General features: G+C 41.2%; 1 protein-coding gene across 1 annotated transcript; it reads right to left on the reverse strand.

The window, feature by feature from the left end:
• Positions 1-16,931: 16,931 nt before the first annotated feature.
• LOC104243029 (uncharacterized) lies at positions 16,932-18,336 on the reverse strand. Its single transcript, XM_009798151.1, has 3 exons — positions 18,089-18,336; positions 17,737-17,932; positions 16,932-16,952 (listed from the first exon to the last, which is right to left on the reverse strand). Exons 1-3 carry the CDS (start codon positions 18,334-18,336, stop codon positions 16,932-16,934), a joined length of 465 nt encoding a protein of 154 aa, XP_009796453.1.
• Positions 18,337-27,355: the final 9,019 nt, after the last annotated feature.

The raw sequence follows: 27,355 nt of genomic DNA on the forward strand, positions 1-27,355 counted from the left end.
TGTTGATATGGTTCCAGCGGGAAGGGACTTCATGGAAGTCTGATGATAGACTATAATTACGTATTTTAATCGCTTATTACACTCAAATTTACTGCACTTTAGTTGAGTTTGCGCTTTATCGCTAGTATTTTGCACTAACGGTGTGTTTTATGCCTTGTAGGAGTGATTCTGAGCTATATAGATGTTATGAAAAGAATTCAAGTGATTTAGAGCTTTGAAGTCTGAGTAAAAGCCCAAGGAATTAAGCCAGGATCGTATTCGAGGATCTACGGATGATAGAGCAACAAAACGAAGAATTGAGCAAGCATATTGCGCAATGTCTAGTAAAATGCACATAACATTTTGCTCAGAATTCCATTTGGGCTCCACAATATATGGTTGGAACGCTAACTCAAAGAGATACAACTTTCATGTTTTATGTTTTTTCAAATTCCAAATGAAACAGGGTAAAAAATATGGTCAAAGTCGCGACCGCGGACCTGACGCGGACAGAAACAGTAGCCTTGCAATGTACCGCGCCCGTACCGCGGTTGTCCAGACGTGAAAAACTGTCCTTTTTCGCGTAGGAGAAGGTATAATTATTTGGGCCTGACTCTACTTGGTATATATACATGGAAAAATGGTATTTTTATGGTTTGACACACTTTTGACATAATTTAGACCTAAGGAGGCGGAAGAGACTAATTTTTGACACAGATTCGACCTAAGGAGGCAAAGAAACAATAGGAGCAAGGCGGAGAATTCTTCTACAAGTTTTTCCTTCCTCTTCCTATTTTTTTCATTGTTGGTTATGACTTTTAGTATTGTAGTTTTACATACTATTATGAATAACTAATTTGTTATCTAGGGTTTTGATAGAACCTTTTGTAGGATAAATTCTTGTTATGTTTTTATATAATTGAGCCGTTGGATTTCTCTACTTGTTCAACTACGTGTTTGTTGTTCATTGAATGACCATCAATTGACTGTGCCTATTTAGTGTGTAGTGCTCGAGAGAGAGTACATATTTAGGTAGTTATTGAACAACGTCACTCCTAACGTATGTGAGAAATCAATATAGTGGGTTTAAAGGCAGGTTTAGAAATAAAAAAGCCTTGACGTGGTCATAATGAGTGGTTAGATAAAGCCAACTAGCATAGTTCGAGAGAATATGTCTAGTAAATTGTTGTAGTTGCTCGAGAGAGAATTACGACATCTAAAGTGCTCACGATCAGTAGAGAATACATTGGCAAAATTGTAAGGAACATAGCTAGAAGGACTCCGACAATTGGGGAAATCATAACTCTAGACCTCCTTAATTTAGTCTCTAACCCTTTGTCTCGTTAGTTGATAATTTTACCGTTTTCTAATATTTGCTAGTTAGTTAGTTAGAAATATAAATCTCAATCTTTATAATTTAGAAAATTGTTTAAACTTGTCTTTTTGTGATATTAAACAGATATAGCTAAGCCTTAGTTCTTTGTGGGATTCGACTCCGGACTTTTAGACCGGATTATATTTGCAGCGACATCTTATCCTTTTTGAGGACTAGAGTTGGCCTTGATAAAATTTTTGCGCAGTTGCCGGGGAATTAACGGTGTAGTTGTAGCTGTATATATTGCTAGGGTTCAAGTTTGAACTTTTATTTTTATTTATTTATCTTTTTTGTACTTTTTATAACTGTTGATTTGAGAAACATGACATCTTGGAATTATGGAAATTTAGGTGTAGATAATTCTACTATTGATCTCCATACATATTGTGAAGGAAACCACCCATGGCAAATTTTCAAAACGTTCCTAAGAGCGAGTTATATGCACCAACTCAATCTTGTTTGTGGAATGTGTGAAATGTGTGTGGTGGTAAAAATGGTCACTTTTATGGTTGTGCTTATATTTCTTATCTTCCCCCAACCCCTTATTATGATGGTTCTACCTTTTCTTGTGAAGTTAACAGGAATAAAGAACCTGGGGATGCAGACCTAAAGGAGATCAATGATATGTTAAAGTGCCTTCTGAAACAAAATAATGAAAAACAATTGCAGATAGAGAGGCAAGAGGCAACTATTCACAAGTTGGAGGATCAATTAAGTCAAGTGGTTGGAGCTTTTAATGCTCAACAAGCCAATATTGAGGATAGTAACCAAGAAGAGCATGAATTTGAGGTCTTAACTGGCGAGGTCAGAGTAGAACATCAACAACCTAGCCAACTACAATTTGAGGATGTCAATGTTGAAGAAGTGAGACTAGAGTCAGCCAAGGACATTGAGGATACAAATTTTGTTGACTTTAGTATCATTGATGTTGAGGATGCTGAAAGTCCTGAAGTTCATGTGTGTGAGCGCATTGGTCCTCACTCCAAATATTTTTCTACATTGTGCTTGGATGACGATATGGAAATAGAGTCATCCGAGCCGATTGAGAAGTCAAGGAATGAGGAAGAAAGTGCCTACATTCTGGAATTTTTCTTGCTAGAAAGACAGGACTACATACCTCATCTAAAAGCCAAGAAGTGTAGAATAGCACAATGGTTGCCTGAGCCAATTAGATTTGTTCTTCCACCCCTGGAGCATAACCGCAAACTTGATGCCAAATTGGGGGTTCAATTCATAAGCTCGAGGTGGAGGCAAAAAGTGATTCGCATTATGCCGCGACGTTAAATCAAGCGCTTGTTGGGAGGCAACCCAACTTTATTGCTTTATTTTTTTTAATTATACTATTTTTGTAGTGTCAATTTTTTATTTTCTAGGAGCATGGAAAGCAAAGGTATTGGAAGGATGCAACAGCAAACCAAATGGTTGGAACTAAGTGTGAGGTACCCGCATGAAGGACCAAGCCCGGGAGAAGTCTGAGTACCCCATGAGCTGCTAGTGCTTCGTCCTTTGGCCTACCAGGGAGTTTCTTTTACCCTCTTATTAGTATGGTTTGCATTGGGGACAATGCAAAATTTTAAGCGTGGGGTGAGGAGATTGTCTGGGTGACTTTCTATGCTATTTTAGTTGTGTTAGTTTAGTTGAATTTTTTTTTATTTTTTAGAAAAACAAAAAAAATAAAAATAAAAAAGATTAGACTTTTCCCGACGATAGATCTATTAGACAATTTTCTTGAGGGATTTAAGTCTAAGAAAAAAATATTTTCTTTTGTTAGGTAGTGTAGCAATTCCCCCTTGGTTTTTCTTTGTGTCGCGGTTCTTTTCCAAGGTTTTATTTGAACCGGGTGTAGTTAGTTTTTTTAGGAATAGGAGCCATTATGTTGTGTTTTGAATTGAAGCAATATCTCTTGAATTTGTTATGCCTTGAGAATAGTGAGTACTTTGGTGGTGACGCTTAGGCTCCGTTTTTGACTCTTGTAGAAGTATCTTAAATTATATGATCTTAAATTTGCTTAACTGCTTTGACTAGAGTGTCTTGATGAATCCAATCCTGAGTGAGTTATGTGCCATGTGTGTGTGAGGTTTGGGTGTCATTCTGTGCATCGCATTTGATGCCTAGAACTTGCCCCGTGTGTTTGCAAAGCAAAATAGTAGTTTTGTTTAGTCTTGGAAGTGATATAGGCGTTTCTTTGTTGAGCCAGATATGTATATTTTACCCACCTAATTGTTATGTATCGTAGTTAACCCATTTGAGCCTGTAATACTGTTGCTTTGGCGATCACATTATAATCCTTACCCATTTGTTTGAATTAACCATCTATTTGAACCGTTGTAACCTCTCATGAGCACTTGAATTGTTTATGAACTTTGTAAAGGTTAAATTGTGGGGTGGTTGGTTTGACTTTTGAGTGGAACTAATTAAATAAGGAGAAAGGTGCACTGTTTTGAAAAAGTAAGAGCCACTTGAATTGAAAAAAAAATAGTCGAATTGTTGTGAAAAACATAATTCCTTCATAAGTGGGCTCGTGATGTAAGTGTGATTAAAAAAGTATGGGGTAATAACATTGATGTGAAGGTGAAATTTGGTTTGATATAAGTATGAGGTTTGAATGTTAAAGTATATGTATTAAAGTGCTTGGGGAGGTGTAGTCACTCTTATATCTAAATGTATCCTACTCGTTCCGTAGCCTACATTATAACCAAATAAAGTCCTAATTGATCCTAGATTGAATGAGCTCGATTAATGGAGTAGTACACTACGGGAAAACTTATGGTGCATCTTTTGTAGCATATGAATGTTATTTCTGAGAGTGAGTGAATTCTTTCTATCTTGAGTTCCTAAGTGTTCTTAAATTTTATTGTGTGGAACTACTCTCTTTTGTTATGTGAGGGAACTTGATTCATGAAGGAAGGTAATGTCGGTAACCTCTATGTTAGAGTAAGTGGGTGAGTTGTGAATAATGCGTGGTACTTGTGAGTCAAATCTTGAGGTGAAGATGTTACTCTTTTGTGCTTAGTCTATTTAAATACTCTTGGTGTGATGAGTTAGGAAAATTATTTAAAAAGGTCGTGTCTATATAAAGTGTAGTTTGATTGCTCGAGGACGAGCAATGGTTTAAGTGTGGGGTGTTGATGATAGGCTATAATTGCGTATTTTAGTCAATTGTTATACTCTAATTTACTGCACTTTAGTTGAGTTTGCGCTTTAATCGCTAGTGTTTTGCACTAACGGTGTGTGTTATGCCTTGTAGGAGTGATTTCGAGCTATATAGATGTTATGAAATGAATTCAAGTGATTTAGAGCTTTGAAGTCTGAGTAAACACTCAAGAAATTATGCCGGGATCGTATTCGTTGATCAACGGATGATAGAGCAACAAAACGAAGAATTGAGTAGATATATTGCGTACTGTCTAGTAAAATGGACATAACTATTTTCTCAGAGCTCCATTTGGGATTCACAATATATGGTTGGAAAGCTAACTCAGAGGTATACAACGTTCTTGTTTTATGCTTTTTCAAATACCATACAGAACAAGGTGAAAAATGCGGTCGAAATCGCGACCGCGGACCTGACGCGGACATAATCAGTAGCCTTGCAATGTACCGCGCCCGCACCGTGGTTGACCACGACCGCGGCTGTCCAAACGAGAAAAACTGTCCTTTTTCGCATAGGAGAAGGTATAATTGTTTTGGCCCGACCCTAATTGGTATATATACATGGAAAAACGGTATTTTAAGGGTTTGGACACACTTTTGACATAATTTAGACCTAAGGAGGCGGAAGAGACCAAGTTTTGACACAGATTCGACCTAAAGAGGCAGAGACACAATAGGAGCAATGCAGAGAATTCTTCTACGAGTTTTTCCTTCCTCTTCCTATTTTTTTTTCATTGTTGGTTATGACTTTTAGTATTGTAGTTTTACATACTATTATGAATAGCTAATTTGTTATTTAGGGTTTTGATAGAATCTTTTTTAGGATAAATTCTTGTTATGTTCTTATATAATTGAGCCATTGGATTTCTCTACTTGTTCAATTACGTGTTTGTTATTGTTGATTGAATGACCATCAATTGACTGTGCCTATTTAGTGTGTAGTGCTCGAGAGAGAGTACATATTTAGGTAGTTTTTGAACAACGTCACTCCTAACGTATGTGAGAAATTAATACAATGGGTTTAAAGGCAGGTTTAGAAATAACAAAGCCTTGACGTGGTCATAATGAGCGATTAGATAAAGCCAACTAGCGTAGTTTGAGAGAATATGTCTAGTAAATTGTTGTAGTTGCTCGAGAGAGAATTACGACATCTAAAGTGCTCACGATCAGTAGAGAATACATCGGCAAAATTGTAGGGAACATAGCTAGAAGGATTCCGACAGTTGGGGAAATAGACCTCCTTAATTTAGTCTCCAACCCTTTGTCTTATTAGTTGATAATTTTACCGTTTTCTTGTATTTGCTAGTTAATTAGTTAGAAATATAAATCTCAATCTTTATAATTTAGAAAATTGTTCAAACTTGTCTTTTTAGTGACATTAAACAAGTATAGCTAAACCTTAGTTCTCTGTGGGATTCGACTCCGGATTTTTAGACCGGATTATATTTGCAGTGACCGCTTATCCTTTTTAAGACTAGAGTTGGGCGTGATCAAAGTCCATAGGCCTGGGTACTGTGCTTTTTATGAGTACCCCTTTGTGATCGGTCATTCCTTCCCCATTATCCCGTTAGCGAAGGAGTTCTGTCGATTCTGTTAGGTTTGCCCGGCGCAACTTTCCCCTTACACGCTTAAAATACTTCTGTTGTTGACAAAGTACACAGAGTTGGCGGGGTGCGAGGTTATCGTTCACCACCTTCTGCACTTGTTCTCACCCAGCTTTCATAGGGGCACTATGGTGTATTTGAGGCACCATGGGACAAAAGGGCTGGTGGTTGGGACCGGCGATCGAGCAAGTCACAAATTTTGGCATAAGTACTTCTTTGTCAAATCGAACACATTGTATCTGACCCTGCTAGGTTCCCGGAGCGGTGGAACGAGAATTGTAAGTGTCGCCACTTGTTTTACTCTTTCTTTTCTTCTTCATTCATTATAGTGTTTGTTTGCTTCTCGTTCGTAGCTATGGGGCGTTCGCCCCACCTATTGCAGGCATAAGGGATTGGGTAGCCCGTCTGCTGCCCCATGCAGCGAAGACCTGAGATTGGCCCGCTTTCGTGAAACATTTTGGGCCGAGAGTTTCATCAGGTAAATCTCTTCCCCTGTATTGCTTTGTTGGTTATATACCATTATCTATTGATACGACTCTTCACAATGACAGGTCGAGGAGCTTCTAGGTGGAGGGCCCCAGTCCCTACATTTAGATAGTTTGTCGCTACTGTAGGAATGCAGTTTACTTTGAATGAATCCGTCCATGGGGGTCGTGCTCAGCCGATACAAATGGAATATCCTTCTCGGTATATGGTCGTGAAGGAAGAGGCCTCTTCCGTACCGACCTCTCACCTCATTAACGAATCCTCTAATGGGGATGAGTCATTACTGAGGAAAAGGAGGAGAGTGGAGCTTGGGAAGGATGTGGCTGTGGACACTGGTAAAAGTAGGATGGGTGCGTCGCAGATGGCACCTGTGCCCACGTTTATGGCCGATGCCATCTTGGCAGGAGGTATCCCCAAACAGAAGGGGTTTACCCAGGAGGCGGCTCCATGCACTCCACTGAGGGTGGCGTATTGTCTAACGTTGGAGGGGGCCTATGCGTCGAGGGCGAAGGCTCGGGTTTGGATGTTGACCCAGAGGATGTTCGCGAGTTATTAGAATGCCATACTCATATGGAGGTTAGAGTAGAGGGTTCTGATCGACATATAGTTGTCCCTAAGGACTACAACTTGTTGTCGAACTGTGATTAGGTGGCGTCTGCTTTAGCCCCTTTATGTACTGCCCCCAAGAGCGAGGCATTTAGAGCGATGAGCGACATGGAGTTGTCTCAGAACTTCGTTGTATGGCCTTGCGGGTAGATTTCTTTCTCTTCCTTTTCGTCATTGGGTTTGCGTTGTTATTGTCGACCTATATTTTTGCTTTAATTTTTTTCTTCTTACGCCAGACCCTTATCGTGGAGATCGAGTACGAGCGTCGGGAAAGGAAGAGGGCATCCATCTATGGGAATATGTCTTCTAAATACCAAGAATATAGCACCAAGCATCGTGCGATGGCCGACATCTACCACCAGGACCCCGATTTCCAACTATTTTGTGAAGGGCTTAATAAACATAGGGAGGATCAGCTGGCGCGCAAGGTCGAGGAGTTGAGGGAGAGAGACGAGGACCTTATGAATACCGTTGCCCGCAATAGTGAACTCGAGGCATCCCTTAAGGTGAAGGAAGATGAGCTCGAGTTAAGTAGAGGGGTGATGGCCGAGAATGCTGACCTGTAAGCAAAGATAGCCAGTTTTACTACCAAATTGGGTATGAAGATGGTGGAGATTAACGAGCTCAAGGGTGAGTTGAGTGTGAGTGCTGATAAACTGGCGACTGCTATTTCTGAAGCGGCGGTCTTGGAAAATACCCTCTGTGTCTATAGGTCGGAGCTGACCAAAGAGAAGGAGGCATCCACTCTTAAGGTAGCGGGGCTTGATGGGCGTGTTAAGAAGTTGGAGGTGGAGCTATCCGCGTTGACTGGACAAGTGGCATCACTGAGAACGGAGGACACGCGTCGACACTCCCAACCTTCTACGTCCTGTACTTCGGCCGATCCCATCGTGCCTCGTCGTTTGTATGAGCTGTGGGTTCATGCCGAGGCATAGCTTGATATGTACAAGTCTCTTCATGCTGACAGGAGGGCATCTGAAGTAGAACTTTAGGATATGCGTGCCAAAGCTCGGGCAGCTCGTGAGGCATGCAGATATGACCTTCTAATGCCTGACGAAGATGATATCAACTCTGATGATGTGAACCGTCTTGCGTCTGACTCTTGGTACGAAGATGTGTATGCTACCATGGATGATGTGTAATTTTTGGTTTGTACTTACTTTTGCTTCAGGATTTTTGTAAGGGCGTCTTTGAGCCCATTGTAAAGATAGGTGCTGGTAATATTTTGTCGTAATGAAAAAATTGTTTTGTTGATTCAGTGGCACTCTTTGTTATATTTTTGTCGATATGGGTGATGTCAGACCCTTTTCTTTGGCGACGGCCATGGCCTTTGGGATGTTACCTTTGAGCTGATATAAAAGCAATATCCCGTCATAGTTCGAGTGAAGTCGAACTTGTATCTTTGTCGATGGCCTTAGCCATTGGGATGTTACTTTCGAGCTGGCGTCGAAGTAATATCCCATCGTGGTACGAATGAGATCGAACTCATATTTTTGTCGATGGACTTGGCCATTGGGATGTTACTTTCGAGCTGGCGCCGAAGTAATATTCCGTCGTAGTTCGAATGTGGTCGAACTAATATTTTTGTCGATGGCCTTGGCCATTGGGATGTTACTTTTGAGCTAGCGTCAAAGTAGTATCCCGTTGTAGTTCGAATGAGGTCAATCTCATGCGTTTGTCGATGGCCTTGGCCATTGGGATGTTACTTTTGAGCTGGTGTCAGAGTAGTATCCCGTCGTAGTTCGAATAAAGTCAAACTTATACTTTTGTCGATGGCCTTAGCCATTGAATGAATTTGAACTTATACTTTTGTCGATGTCCTTATCCATTTGGAGTTTCATTCATACATTGGAGATTTGATTATATTCCTGTAGGAAATACATGTTGACTTTGTACATATAATGGAGATTTGACTATCTATACCTAGTCCCTTCGTTACTCGGCCTAGAGATCACGTCGACGGGCGGGGTAATGAACAACACTTCGGACCTCGAGACGTCTCCCTTGCCGCCTCATTAAAAACCTCACCGAGAAAACCCGATTGTGACAAAACCCGGATGAGGGAAAAAGAGTACGACTTGGGCAGCGCCTCTTTTCTGAAGTGGAAGTATTTGAGATGGCGACATTCCAATTGTTTTGGAGTAGTTTTCCTTCCATTGTCTCTAATTGGAATACTCCTTTGTTTGCTTCCGCCGTGATTTTGTGTGGCCCGTCCCAGTTTGTTCCCAGTTTTCCCTCATTAGAATATTTTGCTGCTTGTGTTTTAGCTTTGAGGACGTAGTCTCCGACCTTGAGTGGTCGTACTTTGGCCTTCTTGTTATAGTACCTTTCTGCTTGTTGCTTTTGTGCTACCATTCTTACGTGAGCCATATCTCTTCGTTCTTCGGCTTCATCCGGGTCTTGTCGCCTACTTTCATTGTTACTTGGTCTGCTTTCGTTGGAGTATATTAGGCTAGGTTCTCCGACTTCGACGGGTATAACCATGTCAGTCTCGTAGACTAGTGAATATGGCGTCTCGCGTGTGCTAGTTTTTGGAGTGGTGCGATGTGCCCATAGTACTTCTGGCAGCAAATCAGGCCATAGCCCCTTGGTGTCATCGAGCTTCTTTTTTAATATATTCAATATCATTTTATTAGAGGATTCGGCTTGGCCGTTGACGGCGGGATGGTACGGTGTGGAGAGTATTCACATGATGTGTCATTTTTCAAAAAATTGGTTGTTTTCTTTCCGACGAACTGAGGTCCGTTGTCACAACTGATTTCTTTGGGAATGCTGAAGCATCATATTATATTTTTCCATATGAACGCGATAACTTTTTGTTCACGTATTTGAGTGTATGCACATGCTTCCACCCATTTAGAAAAATAGTTAGTTAAAACCAAAAGGACGCGTACCTTTCCTCGTCCTGCCGGGAGGGGTCCGATAATATCCATCCCCCACTTTATGAATGGCCATGGCGAAGTGACGAAATGCAGGAGTTCTTCTTCTTGGTGCCATTGGGGCGTATTTTTGGCACTGTTCACATTTCCTGACGTAATATACGGCTTCTTTTTTCATGGTAGGCCAGTAGTATCTTACGCGGATAAGGCATTTGACGAGGGCACGGTTTCCCGTATGGGCACCGCAGTGCCCCTCGTATACTTCTTCTAGTACCCGCCTTGTTTGATTTGGCCCAATACACTTAGCTAAGGGGACGCCAAACGTCCTTTTGTAAAGATCATAGTTTACGAGGTTTTATCTGGCCGCCTATATTCGGAGTTTTTTGGCTTTTTTCTTATCTTGTGGGAGCGTTCCTTCCTGCAAATATGTTACGATACGGTTGCGCTAGTCCCATGTTAGGTTTATAGAATGTACCTCTACCTGGTCTATTGAGGAATGGATAAGGGTGACCATGTTTTCCTTGTTGATATTTCTGGTGGCCGCCGCTAGCTTGGCAAGACCGTCCGCTTTGATATTCTGTGCCCTACGTATCTGGTCGAGGCGGCATTCGTCAAATTCTGGTAGCAATTTTTGAATTTCTGACTAGTATTTTTGTAGTCTTTGTTCTTTGATTTGGAAAGTCCTAGTGACTTGGTTCACCACGAGTTGAGAGTCGCAATGGAGGACGAGTCGTCGAGCGCCATATTTGAGGTCTAATTTCAATCCTGCAATTATAGCTTCATACTTGGCCTCGTTGTTAGTCATCTCGGGAAACCGTATGGACTGGAGAATTACTTCGCCTATAGGGACTTCAAGGACGAGTCCCAGTCTCTATACCGATGCATTAGATACTCCGTCAGTGTAGAGGACACATAGGTCGGAATGTGTGGAAGCACGGAGCGCCTCTTGCTCTACTTTAGGCAATAATTCTGCGCTGAAATCGACGACGAAATCGGCGAGCACTTGAGACTTTATAGCAGTTCGCGGTTGGTATGTTATGTCGTGCTCGCTTAATTCTATGGCCCATTTGGCCAACTTACCCGATAGTTCGGGTTTGTGTAGGATGCCCTTGAGAGGGAAGGTTGTCACCACTTTTATGGGGTGACATTGAAAATATGGTCTAAGATTTCGTGAAGCTACGACTAATGCCAGATCTAGTTTCTCAAGGTAGGGGTACCTTGTTTCAGCATCAATTATGGTTTTGCTGATATAATAAATTAGAGATTGCGTACCTTTGTTTTCGCGGACCAAAACTGCACTTACCGTGACTTCGGAGACTGCTAGGTACCCAGGAGGCATTCGCCTGGGTCTGCCTTAATGAGTAGTGGCAGCGAGGACAGGTATGCTTTCAGTTTTCTTAAGGCGTCAACGCATTCTGAATTCCACTGTAGCCCAGGATCCTTTCTTAGTACATTGAAAAATTTATGGCATCTGTCTGATGATTGTGAGATGAACCTCGACAGGGCGGCTATTCGTCCTATCAATTTCTATACCTGCTTTTTGTTGGTTAATGTCTCCAGTATTCCTTTGATGGCCCTGATCTAATCCGGATTGACCTCGATACCCCTTTGCGACAACAAAAATCCGAGGAACTTTCCCGAGGTTACGCCAAAGGTACATTTATCGGGATTCTGTTTTATTTCGTATCGCCTCCATATTTCGAAGGCTTCCTTCAGATGACCAATGTGATCCTCCTTCCTTTTCGACTTCACTAGCATGTCGTCAATGTAGACCTCCATAGTCTTTCCGAGTTGTTCTTCGAATATCTTGCTTACTAACCTTTGATACGTCGCCCTTGCGTTCTTGAGTCTGAACAACATGACTCTGTAGCAGTATGTTCCTTGGTGAGTGATGAAAGTGGTATGTTCTTGGTCTTCTTTTGCCATTAGAATTTGGTTGTAACCAGAAAAGGCGTCTAAGAAGCTTAATAGTTCGTGCCCCGCCGTTGCATCGATGAGCTGATCGATATATGGTAATGGAAAGGAATCTTTTGGGCATGCTTTGTTCAGGTCGGTGAAGTCGACACACATCCGCCACTTCCCATTCTTCTTTTTTACCATGACCACATTGGCGACCCACTGAGGATACTTTGATTCTCGAATGGAACCATTAGCGAGCAACTTATCAACTTCTTCGCTGACTACCTCGTTGATTGCAGCATTGAAAATTCTTCTCATTTTCCATATTGGCGGGTAAAGAGGATCCATATTCAGCTTGTGTATGGCGATGTCCCTTGGGATTCCCGGCATATCTGAATGGGAAAAGGCAAACAAATTGGCATTGTTAGTTAAGAACTCATGGAACTTACCTGGTTCTGAGAGGTTGTGTCCAATATAAGCTTTTTTTGTGCTATCGGTATTGTCCAATTGAACGAGGTCGAGGTATTCTATGGTTGCGTTGCAGGTTTCTACGACATCGGGGTCTTTGATGGCCTCTATTTGTATGTCGGGTTTGGTTCCCGATATGGCTGATTGTTATGCTTCCGCACTTGCCCCCTTTAGTTGTAGGGTGTGTGTGCAATCTTGGGCGATTCGGTAGCATTCTTGGGCGGTGCGTTGCTCGCCCCAGATGCTGAATATTCCCCATGGGGTAGGAAATCCATGGACGCCCTATGATAGCGTTGTAGGCTGTTTCCTGGTTCATGATGTGAAACGTCATTTCCAGAGTGAGTCCTCCTACCAGAACGGGTAGCATTATCTCTCTAGAGGTTCGTTCCACTGCATTATTAAAACCCGTTAGTGTTATGCAGCGCGGTAATATCTTATCCTCGAGTCTCATCTGTATGAGGACTCGTGGATGAATAATACACGCGCCGCTTCAGTCATCCACCATTATTCTTTTTACATCAGTATCTGCGATACGTAAATTTATAACTAAAGCATCATAGTGAGGGAAAGACAAACCGTTGTATTTGACTTATCGAAGATGATACTATTTTCGAGGTTGTTGTACCGTTTGTGAGCGACTATCCGCTTGAGTTTGTGTGTGGCGGTGAATTTCACATGGTTGATTACCGTATCATCACCTCCGCCAATGATCATTTGTATGGTATGAGCTGGTGAAGGTGGTTTTGGGGTCCTTGAGGTTGATCGCGTCCACGAGCGAAGTTAACCTGTCCTCGATCTCTCAGCATATCTTTCAGGTGTCTCTAGTTTAGCATTCTTACCATTTCCTGTCACAGACCTATGCAGTCTTCGGTCTTGTGTCCCCTTTCCTGGTGGAATTCACACAGAACGTTCGATCTCTGGGTGCTCGGATCTGACTTCATCTTTTGCAGCGACTATTTCTGAAAGAGAAAAGCAAAAGTTATGAGCAGATAACAGTGGAGGCATACCTCTTTCGTTTCAGTGTGGCATGGTGTGTCGAGGCGTGATATCTGCATGTCATGGAGGAGGCAAGATGGATGCCCGAATATAGGGCTGATGCCTTTCTCGATTGAAACGGGATAGTTGATCCCTTCAACCATTGTTGCGGCGATCTCTCCTTGTTTCGGTTTGGACCGACGTTAGCCGTTGGATCGTACCATTTAGGTTGTCCTCGTCTGCCCTTACTTTAGCACAATACGCATTATGGATTTCTTCCCACGTGGTGGGAGAGTACTTCATGAGTCTACTTAGCAGCTTTTTGGTTGCTTTCGACCCTTTCCTATTTATCCCATTTTGGAAGGTTGCTACCGCCATCCCTTTTGATACGTTTGGTAGGCTCATTCTTACCCTGTTGAATCGGGCTAGGAAATCCCAAAGTCCCTTGCCTGTCGTCTGCCTAACGGTGAATATGTCATTTACCCTAGCTTATGCTTTTTTCGCTCCCGCATGAGCGGTGACGAATTTATCTACCATGCCAATAGTTGGGAATACCACGTCAGGGCTCCCCCTATCAGGGTTTCACCGAACTTTTTCAGCAGCACCAATGACACTTGTTCTTTTGACAGATCATTGCCTTTTACTGCAATGACATAGTGGATTATGTGATCTTCCAGGTCCATGGAGCCATCATATATTTTCAAGTATGGAGGCATTTTGAAGGTTGTTGGAATAGAGTGTGGAGCTAACCCTTCACTATATGGTTGCTCGACGAATCGGCCTACATCATGTTTTGGCAGTAACTTTGGAGCGCCCGGTATTTTATCGACCCTTTCCTGGTACTCCTTCATCTAATCACGGAGTGTTTTGTTCTTGTTTTCCATTTCTTCCATTTTCTTTAAGATGGCTGCAAGTGCATTGTTAACTGCATCAATGACAGTATGAGTGTTACCGGTGCGTGGAGTTTCCAGCTCATCGGTGACAATTGCGATTTCTGCATGTATTGTGCCTCCGATATCCCTTTGAACGAGTTTGTCGAGTATGTTGCTCGAGGTGTTTGTCAACCACTCTTCTAATAGCTTTTTCACAGCCGGTGGTGCTTCTCCTACTACGGATATTAAGGTTTCCCTCTCGCGCGAGACAGTCACAATTTCGTGCGGGAGGGGAGGGGGAGGGGGTGAGGTATCTCCCTAAGGTGTAGCGCTTGGCATTGCATTTTCACTATCTTCCCTCCCGGCTTCGTTGATGGAATCCAAAAGGTTGTTCGTGACACCTACTATTACCTTTAATATTGCTTCCCCCTTTCCTGCCATTGTTGGTCTTTGCGAGGCTATGAAGAGGTGATTATCCCTTTCAAGGATCTAGACGAAACTAAATCTCAGCTATAGAAATCCTCACAGATGGCGCCAAATTGTTTGACGCAAAAGATATTGGAACCTTTTTGAATAAACCAATTAAAGAAAATGAAGGGGTAAATCTTAGCTAAGTATAATAAACGCCAGAACAAAAGGTATAAAAGATGAACACAGTGGACAATATTTCTTGATCTTGCCCAGATGAGTGATCGAACATTAAGGATGCTAATCATTTATGTAGAAAAGTATTACAGTCAGTGTTCTTAGCTAAAAAGGCAAAGAGGCCCCCTTACAAGGTTGTTTTCCCGCTATATATAAGGGACAAACCCCTTCTGAACCTAAAAGACATATTATATGGAATATTCAAAAAATATTCCTAGTGCTCCCTATTGGACCTACACTACTGTAAAAGTCATGCAGTCTCTGTTCACTTGTCTGCCGTCCTCCACAGGACGTCAAGCTGCAAAGATCTTGTCATTTGTCGTAATCGTCAATGGTCGTGGTCGTCCAAATTTGGACCCATACAACGATGACCCAGTAAAAGTCCACAAGTAGGATCTGGCAAGGGTAGTGAGTACGTAGACCTTACCATTATCCCGAGGGAATAGAGAGGCTGTTTTGGATAGACCCTCAGCTCAAGAAGACGAAAAGAGACAATATATTAGTTCCGTCAATAGAAACCATAGAAATAATAACAACATCATAAGAACCAAAAAATATATGAAAAACAAAAATAATAACCAGTAAATAATTAAGGCCCGACACTATGAAAAATGGAAGAGTAGTGTGAACATAACGTTAACTACTAGCAGTCTAGGACAAAATCCTATCAGACTAGTCTTACACTAGTACGCAGTAGGAATATGCTCAATTACCTCTTAACATACAACCCTAATGCTCGATCTCCACAACTTCCTATCAATGACCATGTCCTTGAACATCTGAAGCCACGCCATGTCCTGCTTGATCACCTCTACCCAATACTTCTTAGGCCACCCTCTTCCTCTTCTCGAACCTACCAAAGGCAACCGCTCACACCTCCTTACCAAGGAATCTGGGCTTCTCTTCTGTACGTGCCCGAACCATTTTAGCCTCGCTTCCCGTATTTTGTCATCCATGGGAGCCACACCCACCTTCTTCCGAATATCCTCATTCCTAATCTTATCTATCCTAGTGTGCCTGCATATCCACCTCAACATCCTCATTTATGCTACTTTCATCTTCTAAATATGTGAGTTATTAACTGGCCAACACTCAGCTCAATACAACATGGCTAGTCTAACCACCGCTCTATAAAACTTACCTTTGAGTATCTCTGGCATTTTCTTGTCACATAAGACTCCAGATGCTAACCTCCATTTCATCCACCCCACCCTTATACGGTGTGTGATATCCTCATCGATCTCCCCATCCCCCTGGATAACCGATCCAAGGTACTTGAAACTGCCTTTCTTGGGGATGACATGTGATTCAAGCCTCACGTCCATGCCCGGTTTCCTCGGTTCGACGCTGAACTTATAGTCCAGGTATTCCGTCTTAGTCCTACTCAACTTGAAACCCTTAGAATCAAGGGCCTGTCTCCAAACCTCCAGCCTCTCATTAACGCCTCCTCGCATCATATCAATCCGAACTATGTCATCATCGAATAACATATACCACGACACCTCCCTTGAATATGGTGTGTTCGTGGGTCCATTACCAGGGCAAATAAGAATGGACTGAGTGCAGATCCTTCGTGTAACCCCATAACAATTGGAAGATGCTCCGAGTCTCCTCCCACTATCCTAACCCGAGTCTTAGCTACATCATATATGTCCTTAATCGTCCTAATGTATGCAACCGACACACCTTTTGCCGTCAGGCATCTTCAAAAAATCTCTCTAGATCAATAAATATCATGTACAGATCCTTCTTCCTATCCATGTACTGTTCCACCAACCTCCTAAGAAGGTGGATAGCTTCCATAGTAGAACGACCTGACATGAATCCAAACTGGTTGTCGGATATAGTCACCATCCTCCTTACCTTCACTTCTACCACACTCTCCCAAACTTTCATGATATGACTTAGTAATTTGATACTCATATAGTTGTTACAACTCTGAATATCACCTTTGTTTTTGTACAATGGAACCATCGTACTCTACCTCCACTCATCCAACATCCTCTTCATCCTGAACATAACATTAAAAAGGCCAATCAGCCACTCCAAACCTGATCTACCCACATACCTCCAAAATTCTACTAGAAATTTGTCTGGCCTGGTTTCTCTGCCTCTACTCATCTTACACATAGCCCCAACAACCTCCTCAACCTTGATGCACCTATAGTACCTAAAGTTATAGTAACTTTTGGAATGCCCCAATTCGCCTAGCATAGTATCCTGATCTCCTTCTTTATTTAGAAGTTTATGAAAGTAGTCTACCATCTCCGCTAAATATGGGCCTCTCCCATCAATACTCTACCGTCCTCGTCTTTGATGTACCTCACTTAGTCCAGATTTCGAGCCTTCCTCTCTCTTGCCTTGGCTAGCCAAAATAACTTCTTCTCCCTACCTTTCCCCCCCAATTCCTCGTACAGACGATCAAAAGCCACAATCTTAGCCTACGTGACCGCCAGCTTCGCCTCCTTCCTAGCTACCTTATACCTCTCTTTGTTCGCTCTCCTCTCCTCCTCGCATGTGCTCCCTACTAACTTTAGTTAAGCCGCCCTCTTCGCTTTCATATTACCTTGGACCACTTTATTCCACCACCAGTTACCTTTGTTCCTGCCCAAGTAATTCATTGAGACCCCTAACACCTCTTTCTCTACCTCCCTTATACATTCTGCTATCGTCGACCACATACCGCTCACGTCCCTACTACTACTCTAGGCTCCCATAGCCGATATACTTCCCTCCAACTCCTAAGCTTTATCATTAGTCATGGCTCCCTACCTGATCGTCGGTCGTCCTCGTACATTCCTCTTCTTCCTCTTTATCATAATACCGACGACCATTACCAAGAGCCTATACTGCATCGCGGGGGTCTTACCCGGGATAACCTTACAATCTTTGCACAACCCTCTATCACATCTCTTGAGGAGGATATAATCAATCTGAGTCTTCGCCACCATACATTGGAAAGTAACCAAATGCTCCTCCCCCTTCAAAAAGCTAGATTTCGCAATCACCAGCTCAAATACCTTAGGGAAATCCAACATTGAAGTATCTCATCTTTTCCTATACCCAAAATTGAAGCCGCAATGCACCCCGCCATATCCACCTGCAGTCGACCCAATATGTCAATTGAAATCCCTTCCTATAAATAACCTCCCAGCGAGCGAATTATTACGCACAATCTCATCGAACCCCTCCCAGAAGAGCCTTTTCACCTCCTCATCCAAGCCTGCTTGTGGAGCATAAGCGTTAATGACAATTAGGGTGCACTCTCCAACCACCAAATTAATAGTAATTAATCTATCATTCACTCGCCTAACCTCTACCATAGACTCTATAAGTTCCCTATCCACCAAAATACCCACTCCATTCTTATCCTTCAGGACTCTAGAGTACCACATCTTATACCCACCTGCATCCTTTGCCTTAGATCCTACCTACCTAGTCTCTTGGACACACGCTATATTGACATTCTTCTTCTGGAGGATCTTTTCCATCTCTATAGACTTACCCGTCAATGTTCCTATGTTCCATGACCCAATTCTCAACCTATAGGCTCCCTTGTTTCCCTTGCCTCCCATTTCACCCCCTGTCCCCTGCCCCACCCCTGCTCTACCCCCTTCCCCTAAGGAGATACCTATGACAGACTAAGGAAAATCACTAACACACCATAGGCAACAGACCAAACTAGAAGAAAAAAGTTATAACTACAGGCACACTAATAGAATGATTAAACTAATGCGAACTAAAATGGCAACAATTTGGCTAACACAAAGATGAGAAACAGGAAAGCGGGAGGTACAAACTCCCGAGAACAGAACCTCAAAATTGTCTTGGTGTACACGATGATGTTGCGGCACTTGGTGCGTTCACATCCAACTTCTCGCTGCCCCTTGCTGACACTCACCATGGCTGCTCTCCTATGTTTGCGCACACTCTTCCCGCTCGTCTACAATAGCCACCGATATTACCTGGAAGACACACAAATTTCCGTAGCACCAAAAGGGTGGGGGTTGTCACCGCTACCACTGGTGAAACCCCAATAGAAGCAGGGGAGAGGAAAAAATAGTGGGGAAGAAGGGCCGAACAGGCTTGCATGCAAGTAAAAAGAACAAGAAAAGAAAGGGAGAAGGGGTAAAAGAACAAGAAAAGAAAGGGAGAAGGGGCCGACCGGGGAGTGGGGAGTGGGGCTGAAACACACATAAAAGGGGGACAAGAAAGGGGAGGGGACTGCAGTTGCTGGAATAGAGATCACAAATGGGACAGTAGTCACCGGAATTGACCGCTACTATTGAACTTACACAGATTTGTGCAAGGTCTTGTGACTGATGGAAGCTGGAAAGATGAAAGACAGAAGAGAGAAAAGGAAAAGGGGAGGCGGCTGTGAAAATACAAATGAATCAGGGTTGCTAGGGTGAGACCAATTGGTCTCTAAGTTAAAACGGGGGGAAGAAATCTGGGCCGTTAGATCATTTGATTAATGACCCTGATAATTCGGGTATTAAAGGATTTTGACAAAGAAAATATGTGGGTCGTTGGATCCATGTGTTTCAGCGGCTGAGATTAAAACTGAGAAACGTTAAAATAAAGAGAAATAAAGATAAATTATGGACCATTGATCAGATGAATAAATGACTTAGATACGTATGTGATTCTTATGTGAGTATGGGAAATATGCGATGTGGCGTGCTCTCATTGGCTAAGAGAGGGTATTGCGGATCACTAAGGTGGCAAATGAGATGGGTGTTTAGACTGGATAATTTCGGATTGGGCTTTGTATTTGGGATAAAAATCATTTAAGTGGTAGTCACTTTGTAAGTAATAAAGGAATTGAAATCGTAGCCTTTTAGTCTTTTACCCTTTTGAAATTAATTTAAATAAACTTAATTATTTTTTAATAAAATATAGTAAAATTACAATTCTTAAATACTACTGTTGATACCCAATTTTTTCCTATATATTTTTAATACTTTCAAAAAAGCATATATGCATATATAAGCATGCATAAGATTTTTTTAAATAATTTTTCTATAATTTTAATGGCTTTAAATTGATTTATTTCTTCCCTTTTTACTTATAAAATCTCCAATAATTATCCTTCAAATTATTGTTGTGGTAAGTTAGCCATCTAAATTCTATATTTATTCCAAAATATTGATTAAATATTTTTAGTACATTTTTTATAATTGTATTTACATTTTTAAAGCCAATTTGTATATATTTGCAATACTAGCCTTATTAATGCATAATTACGTTATTAATGCATAAAAGGGTATTCATACTTTTAAAATGTTAAACAACTATTTTTAATCATTTTTAGTACATGCAATATTTTTTAGAAATTATTTTATTATTTTTATAAATTATATAGTATTGAAAATGGCTATTTAAAACTTAGCCTATTTTATTTCAATTTCAGCCTAAATCCTAACCCTATCCAATCCCAATACCCAGCCCAATTTCTAATTAGAGATACCCGACCCACGTCCCAAATTCCCAATCTGGTCCCCCCACCCTTTAATCCTGGCCGTTGATCACAAAGATCAACGACCAGCATTCCTCCTTCCCTTAATTAAACTACCCTATACCCCAAAAACCTAATTCATTTCACCACCAACCCTGCCGCCCTAAAATCCTCTCTGCTCTGAAACACTCTCAACCTAAACCCTAATCTCCTAACGCCGAGCCCCTATCTATGGCCATCTCCGGTGACCTCTCATCATCTCTCAAGCCTCCAATGGCTTCTTTTATGTCATTCTTGCCATCCCTAAGGCCCTCAAGGGACCAGGGCCATGCTGACTTGCATCTAGGGTTCATCTTCTGCCTGTTCCTGGCCATTCTAGTGTGATTTCGAGTGAAATCGTTCTATATTGGCTATGATCTATGGGTTTCTAGACGGGTTTCTTCATCTCTGCATGGATCTCTTCGAAACCCTAATTTCTTTTCTATATCTCCTAGATCTGTACAGATCTAGGACAATTTGAGTTTGTTTCTTGTGTGTTTTACAATAGCCTTGAGATTCTTTACAAGAATCATATGATTTCAAGTGCTTTTCATCCTTTTCTAAAATTAGGGTTTTCGGAATTTCTTTTTAAACTTTGTTGGATGATTTTTTATGTTTAAACTTCTATTTGTCACATATCTTGACTGATTCTATGAGTCTACTACAATCTTAACTCGACTATGCTGAAAGCCCTAATATTTTTAGGGTTCTTCGTTTGGTTTCTGAGTATTAGCATATCTGACTGGTTCTCGCTTTGAGTTCTTGTGATTTCTCGTAACCGTCTTGTCTTAATATGTATCTACTGAGTTTCTTAGTCTAAGCTTTCACTGATTCTATGTGCCTATGTTCATCTTGACTATTCACATCAAGACCTGTATCTTTCTCACTGAATCAGTATTGTTTAACTTTTGTTTTGTTAAAGTTATATGTTAATTCCAGACTATCCATGTTTTACCTTATTTATATGCTAAACATGCTGACTCTTTTCATGACTTTCTCTTTGATTGAGCCATTGAATATTCTGAATTTCTTATTTCTTGGGCTGATTTGAACACTTTCCCTTAAACTTTCGATTCTTACCTTTCTACTCGATTTGATTGATTTGCTTGCCTTAATTAATATTACCTTACCTTGTCTGCATTATTACTTGATTCTTACTGATTATTTCCCTAATTAGAACTTTATGTACCTAGCCCTAATTACTTGTTCTATACATGCACTATTTGAAGTCTTTCCTTATTTGTTATACTCCAGCTATGTATGATTTCTTTCTTTAATTGTCACATGTTCTTTACCGTTTAAACTAATTCCCTTAATTAAGGGAAGATTTGGACTGATTTTACTTTAATTGATTCCGAGATTCTCCAATCACTGAACAATTTGATTCTTACCTTATTTACCTAGCTTTCACACTACTATTTATATGCTTTCTTCTACTCTCATTTGACAAAACATGGAGTTCACAAAAAAGTACACTTACACATTAAAAGTTCTCTTTCTCTTCTGCTATTTGTGATACTTGCTGATCTAGCCGATTGAAAGCCAAGGCTAGATATTGGAACTTTATTTGCTTCATATTCTGCATCTTTATTCAACTAGTATGTCTCTAATTAAGTTTTGAGATTCAAACCCTATGTGTTTTCATTCTTGCACTAGTTCATCAGTTATGAGTTCAATTTCCTGCTTACTTCTTTACTCAGCATGTCTAAAATCTACCTGTTCAATGTATTCTTTACAGTCTACACTCTTTCTTGCTTACTTCCTTGCCTAACATGTCTAAATTTCTATCCTGTTCAATGTATGCACTCTGTCCTGTTTATTTCTTTGCCTAACTTGACTGATCAGTTAAAGTCCCCAAGTTCCTAAGTGCTGTATGCAATTTGTGAGTATATGTTTCCATTATCCCTATCCATGTACCCTAATGTTATTCTTATGTACCACTATTCTCATATAAGATCTGTTTGTTAAGTGTTCTTTTCCTGAGTCTGAATGTTTCTTATGACCAACCAATTGTCTGTTGTTTTGGTACTCTTCTGAAACTGTCTTTTCCCACTAAGTTGTTCTGTTTATGAAAAAAAACCTTTCTACTTCTGAAGCCACCCTTGTACTATTTTCAAAACAAAACTATGTCAAGCACTCTCCACTACTCCTAAAATATTTAGGTCCTGCCCCTCTAGCATGTGTACTGCCTTAAGATCCATGAGATTTCTCCAAACTCTGGCATGTCAGAGCTGACCTTTCCACACTGCACTTGTTCTTGTTTGAGGAAAGTCTAGGTGTGAGCACTGCTCGAGATTCTTGAGCTCCTTAGGGAACTCTGACGCACCTAGACAATGACACTGTCTATGGAACTTTGGCATTTGAGGTTATTGGAGGCTTGGGGGAGTCATTTGGGCCTGCTTCAGGCTCCCTATAGTTAACTTCTTCTTTTCTTTATTGTTTATGTAATTTATTCAGCTGGTCTGTAATAATTATTTGTAAATAACTTTGGGGCGATTAGTGAAAAAGGGTAGGTAGCTATATCTGTTGGGTAATTTGGGTAGAGACCATGCCTATAGGATAGTATTAGTGCACTTGCTATGTTTACTTTCACGACATTAAAGATCATGCCTGTAGGATTTAAATGGGTTCAATAATACAAACCATGTCTATAGGTTTAAAAACAACTTCATAATTAGATACCATGCCTATATAGTGTAAAGTGATTGAGTTCAATTCTGCTACTGCATGTACTTACATTTGTCTCACTAAAATCATTCCTATAAGTTCCAACATCAGCTCTTAATAATTAGATACCATGCCTATAGGAATAAAAAATTAGAAATCATGCATATAGAACCTAAAATCAATTTAGTTAAACAAATCAGTCTAATTTATGTTAGTTCCTTTTGAATTGGCTCAAATCAACTATCTGTTTCTTTGAACGAATTTTCGAACACTGCCTTAATCTACTATCACTAGAAAACATGCCTATAGGATCTCAAATATCCGTTTAAAACTGTTCGCTGTTTTACTGTATCAATGTAGTTATCATGCTCTTAGGACATCACTGTTCTGCGTTTAGGCAAGCCTATAGAGCGTTTTTAAATTTTGCAACTCTGAAACTGTGTTTTGCTACTTAAAACTGTCTAGATTTAATAGAGTTAAATCAGTAGGCAAGTTAAATAGGATCTCTCACACATTGTCCTAATTCAACACCGTATAACCCCTGCTCACCTAGATATCATGTTCTAGGATTTTCTCTTAAGTACTTGAATGTTATTTGAAGACGTGCACTTACTTGTTATGTTTGATGAGGTAACTATGAGCCTATAACTTGTTTCTTTAAATGCAATCCTAACTATTCTTGGTTGACGCCTAGATTTTTATCCTTTTAAAACCTTAGGAAAGTCTAGAACTGTCCAAAGAATAGGGGTCCTAAAATACCTCCTGGGCCAAGAGGAAGGGACGGGTAGTGCACGCATAGGACATTGTCAAGGTTGCTAGAACACTTTAGGCTATGACCAAGGGGAGGGACTTGGGTAGAAAGGGATATGATGACTACGCGATAATGTCACGTGTAGCCCCTCATTGAGGGGTGTTTACCGGGCATTGCGTGGGGTGATCCTGTAGGCTAACCAACCTAGGACCCCTTCTTCCTAAATGCCCTTTGCTTAAACTTTACTTTTCTATATGAATACAGTTTGTTCAAGTCTTTCCTTTGTCTCATTATTTGAGTCATGTAATGTCCAAAAACCTGCTCTTATTTGTAATTATGTGTTTAAACTATTTATTTGTTAAAGGACTAGTTCATAAGTATAAGTTCGGCCGGGACCCACCGTTGTGGACCAAGAGGGGTGCCTAACACCTTTCCCTCTAGGTTATTTTGAGCCTTTACACTAAATCTTTGGTAATACAAACCAATCCAAGAGTTAATCGCTTTGGGTGCCCTAACGCAACATAATCCGTTAGGTGGCGATTCTTTAAAACCCAAATTCCCAAAAGGGAACAAGTTGTTCCTCCATGAACATCGGAACCCGGACTTTCTCCATGGAGGAAAAAAAAGGGGCGCGACAGCATGGCGACTCTGCTGGGGATTACCTTTAGGCTCTTACCATAACAAACTTATCTTTTGTGAATTAGTCCAAGCATGCTTTATCCAGTACCCTTTCCCCTTATTTGAATTTAACTGCCTATTTTATTTTAAGCCTTTATGATTCTTTATTCCTGAAACTGACTTGTCTATTTGTTTACTTTTTCTGTAGTTGTTTTTTAATTATTTAAATATTGTATTTATTTTTCCTACGTGAAAATACTTGACTACATGCTATTAATTATTGCATAAATCATGCTCCAAATCATATTCCACTCGTGCGTATCAAATCCTATAGCAACGCTTGATGAGTGGTTACGCTCTTCCTATTTATTACCTTTAAATTCGGAAAGGCTTATTTGTGGTAAAATCAGTCGATCAGCGGTGCAATCGATGGTTCCGTGCCTTTCCCCCTCAAGTTATCCGCTTGAGGGTACATGTCTAAAACCCCATAGTAACCTTACTCTGATCGAAATTGTGCATGCATCATGGTAAAACCTAGTTGGATCAATTATGTTGTCCATATAATGATCCTTTAAGATGAGCCTTATCCAAAGTCCATCGGGGTTTCCATAATCTCAACAGACACAACCACATTCTGTGCATTAATTTGGATAACTAAATGCCAATATGCTAATCATGAATGTATAAATAGTCGAGTCTGGTGGGGGAGAAAGGCGTAACCCTTTCGTTTTGCAGAAAATGAGGTACGAGGTCCCTAGATTCAGTATGGTTAGCAACATTCCACCATTGCTGCTAGATTGGTGGGAGGACCTTTCCTCAAGTGACAAGAAGCATGTAAGGAAGTACCTGGGTAACTTGCCTTCCCTGCTAGACATTGAGACAAACAACAAGTTGATCGAGGCTGCCACTTTGTTCTGGGACAGTGAGAGGTCTGTGTTCCGTTTCAGCGACATAGAAATGACACCACTTCTAGAAGAAATTGGAGGGCTTGCGGGGTTGACTTGGGATAGTCCCGGGTTATTAGTACCGGAGAACCGTACCGGTAAAGGGTTATTAAAGATGATAGGGTTGAAGAAGAATGCTGACCTGGTATGCCTGAAAGAATCTTACATACCCTTTGAATACCTGTATGAGAGGTATGGCCATAGCAAGTCCTACCGCACCTACCATGATGAGATCTCTCTTACTTCTATGGGCCACATCCACCGCAGAGTATTCATGTTCATTGTATGCTTCTTGGGCTTGGTAGTATTCCCAATGAAAAGGGAAAGAATCCACACCAGTTTGGCCATGGTTGCCAAGACTTTGATGGAAGGGATCAATGGGCAGACATAGACTATAGTCTCCATGATCATAGCCGATATCTACAGGGCCCTTGAGCGCTGTCAAAGAGGGGTCAAGCATTTCGAGGGTTGTAACTTGTTGCTGCAGTTGTGGTTGTTAGAACATTTTTTTGAAAGGGTCACTATCGCCAAGAATTTCCGCGAAGGGCTTGGAACGACCATATTGCCTTCCATCACCCTAAGCGGATGACTTACATTCAAGACAGGTTTGCTCAGTTAGAAAGTGCCAAAGAATGGGTAGAGTTCTTCGACAATCTGACCGAGGAACAGGTGCAATGGATGTTTGAATGGTTCCCAACAGACGAATTCATCATCAGATCCAGGGACGCTCCTCACCTGGTGCTGATTGGGTTGATAGGGATATACCCTTATGTCCCTATCCGAGTTATGAGGCAAGCATGCAAGAAACAGGTTGTACCAAGGGTTGCCAAGATGAGTCATTTCAGGGCATAATTTCAAGACGACGACGTCCCTTACAAGTGCCAAGCTCAACACATGTGGCACTACAAAATCATTGTGGAAAAGAACACCATTGAGCCAGACAGGTATCGCGCGGGGTGTGAGCCTCTTGACCCAACATGGTTAGAGGACAATCTGAAAGGAATGGTGATGCCAGGAGTCGATCGAGGGAATAGGATCATAGATGAAGAAGTTGAAGCTCAAGTCAAATACAACATACTGCGCAAGAGGGTCCACAACTCTTAGAATGAGCATCGGGAAATACATGAGAGAAATGTGAGATTGATCGAAGAATGGAAAGATATGGCCGTCACTTCCAACATGAAACTGGAATATCTGGAGCGAGGAATATTGAAGTTGAAAGGTAAAGTTATAAAGAGGATCGAAGATTGCTAGAACACTGAAGGAGCTGAAGGAGGACCTATATGATGGAGTTAGGAAGATCGAATCTGGGGAAGGTCCTTCTGGGACCAAATAGGCTAGATTTATTTGCTTTCTTGAAATGTAATAAGGCCAAGTGCCAGCAGTGACTTATTTCTTTCTATTATCTTAATGTCCTTTGGGATTCGTCTATTTTTATATTATGAAATGAAGCATTTATTGGCATCTAAAGTTTTCCAATCTATTTGTTGCTAGGCCTACCTCGGGCACTACGAGGCTCCCTAAATTAGGACACGAATTTACATTCCCGCAATATGTGTTTAAATCTACAAACATTTCAGAATCTTCACTGACTTGTTACCTTTTGTTTTTCCTTATTTTAATTATTCATATCCCTTTAGGTTGGTTCACTCATACTGGCCTCATCAGTGTATCATACCAGATCTAGAGGCCCTCCACCTCCTCCTCCTCCACGCAATACAAAAGGCAAAGGAAAGGCAAAAATGGGTGACTTAAGTGGCATCCGAAAGGAGAATATTTAGAATGCAGAAATCATAGATGACCGTAGTACTACGGCCCCAAATGATCTAGTCTTCAGACTGGAACAAAAAATACTGGAACTACAAGGAGAAATTGAGCAGGTTCGCAACTTGGCAAACTTGTCACTCACCTTAAATGTCCCCGACATCCACCAACAA

This window comes from Nicotiana sylvestris, chromosome 12, assembly GCF_000393655.2.
Source record: "Nicotiana sylvestris chromosome 12, ASM39365v2, whole genome shotgun sequence".
Taxonomy (NCBI): Eukaryota; Viridiplantae; Streptophyta; class Magnoliopsida; order Solanales; family Solanaceae; genus Nicotiana; species Nicotiana sylvestris.

Bases quoted from the DNA above. Each gene is read 5' to 3' on its own strand.
- LOC104243029 (XM_009798151.1), bottom strand. From the start codon at position 18,336: ATGTGGTACTCTAGAGTCCTGAAGGATAAGAATGGAGTGGGTATTTTG. The intron at 17,933-18,088 runs GTTATTTATAGG...TGCGAAATCTAG, and splicing joins AATAATTCGCTCGCTGGGAG to CTTTTTGAAGGGGGAGGAGC. The intron at 16,953-17,736 runs GTACGAGGACGA...TGTTATGTTCAG, and splicing joins TAAAGAGGAAGAAGAGGAAT to GATGAAGAGGATGTTGGATG.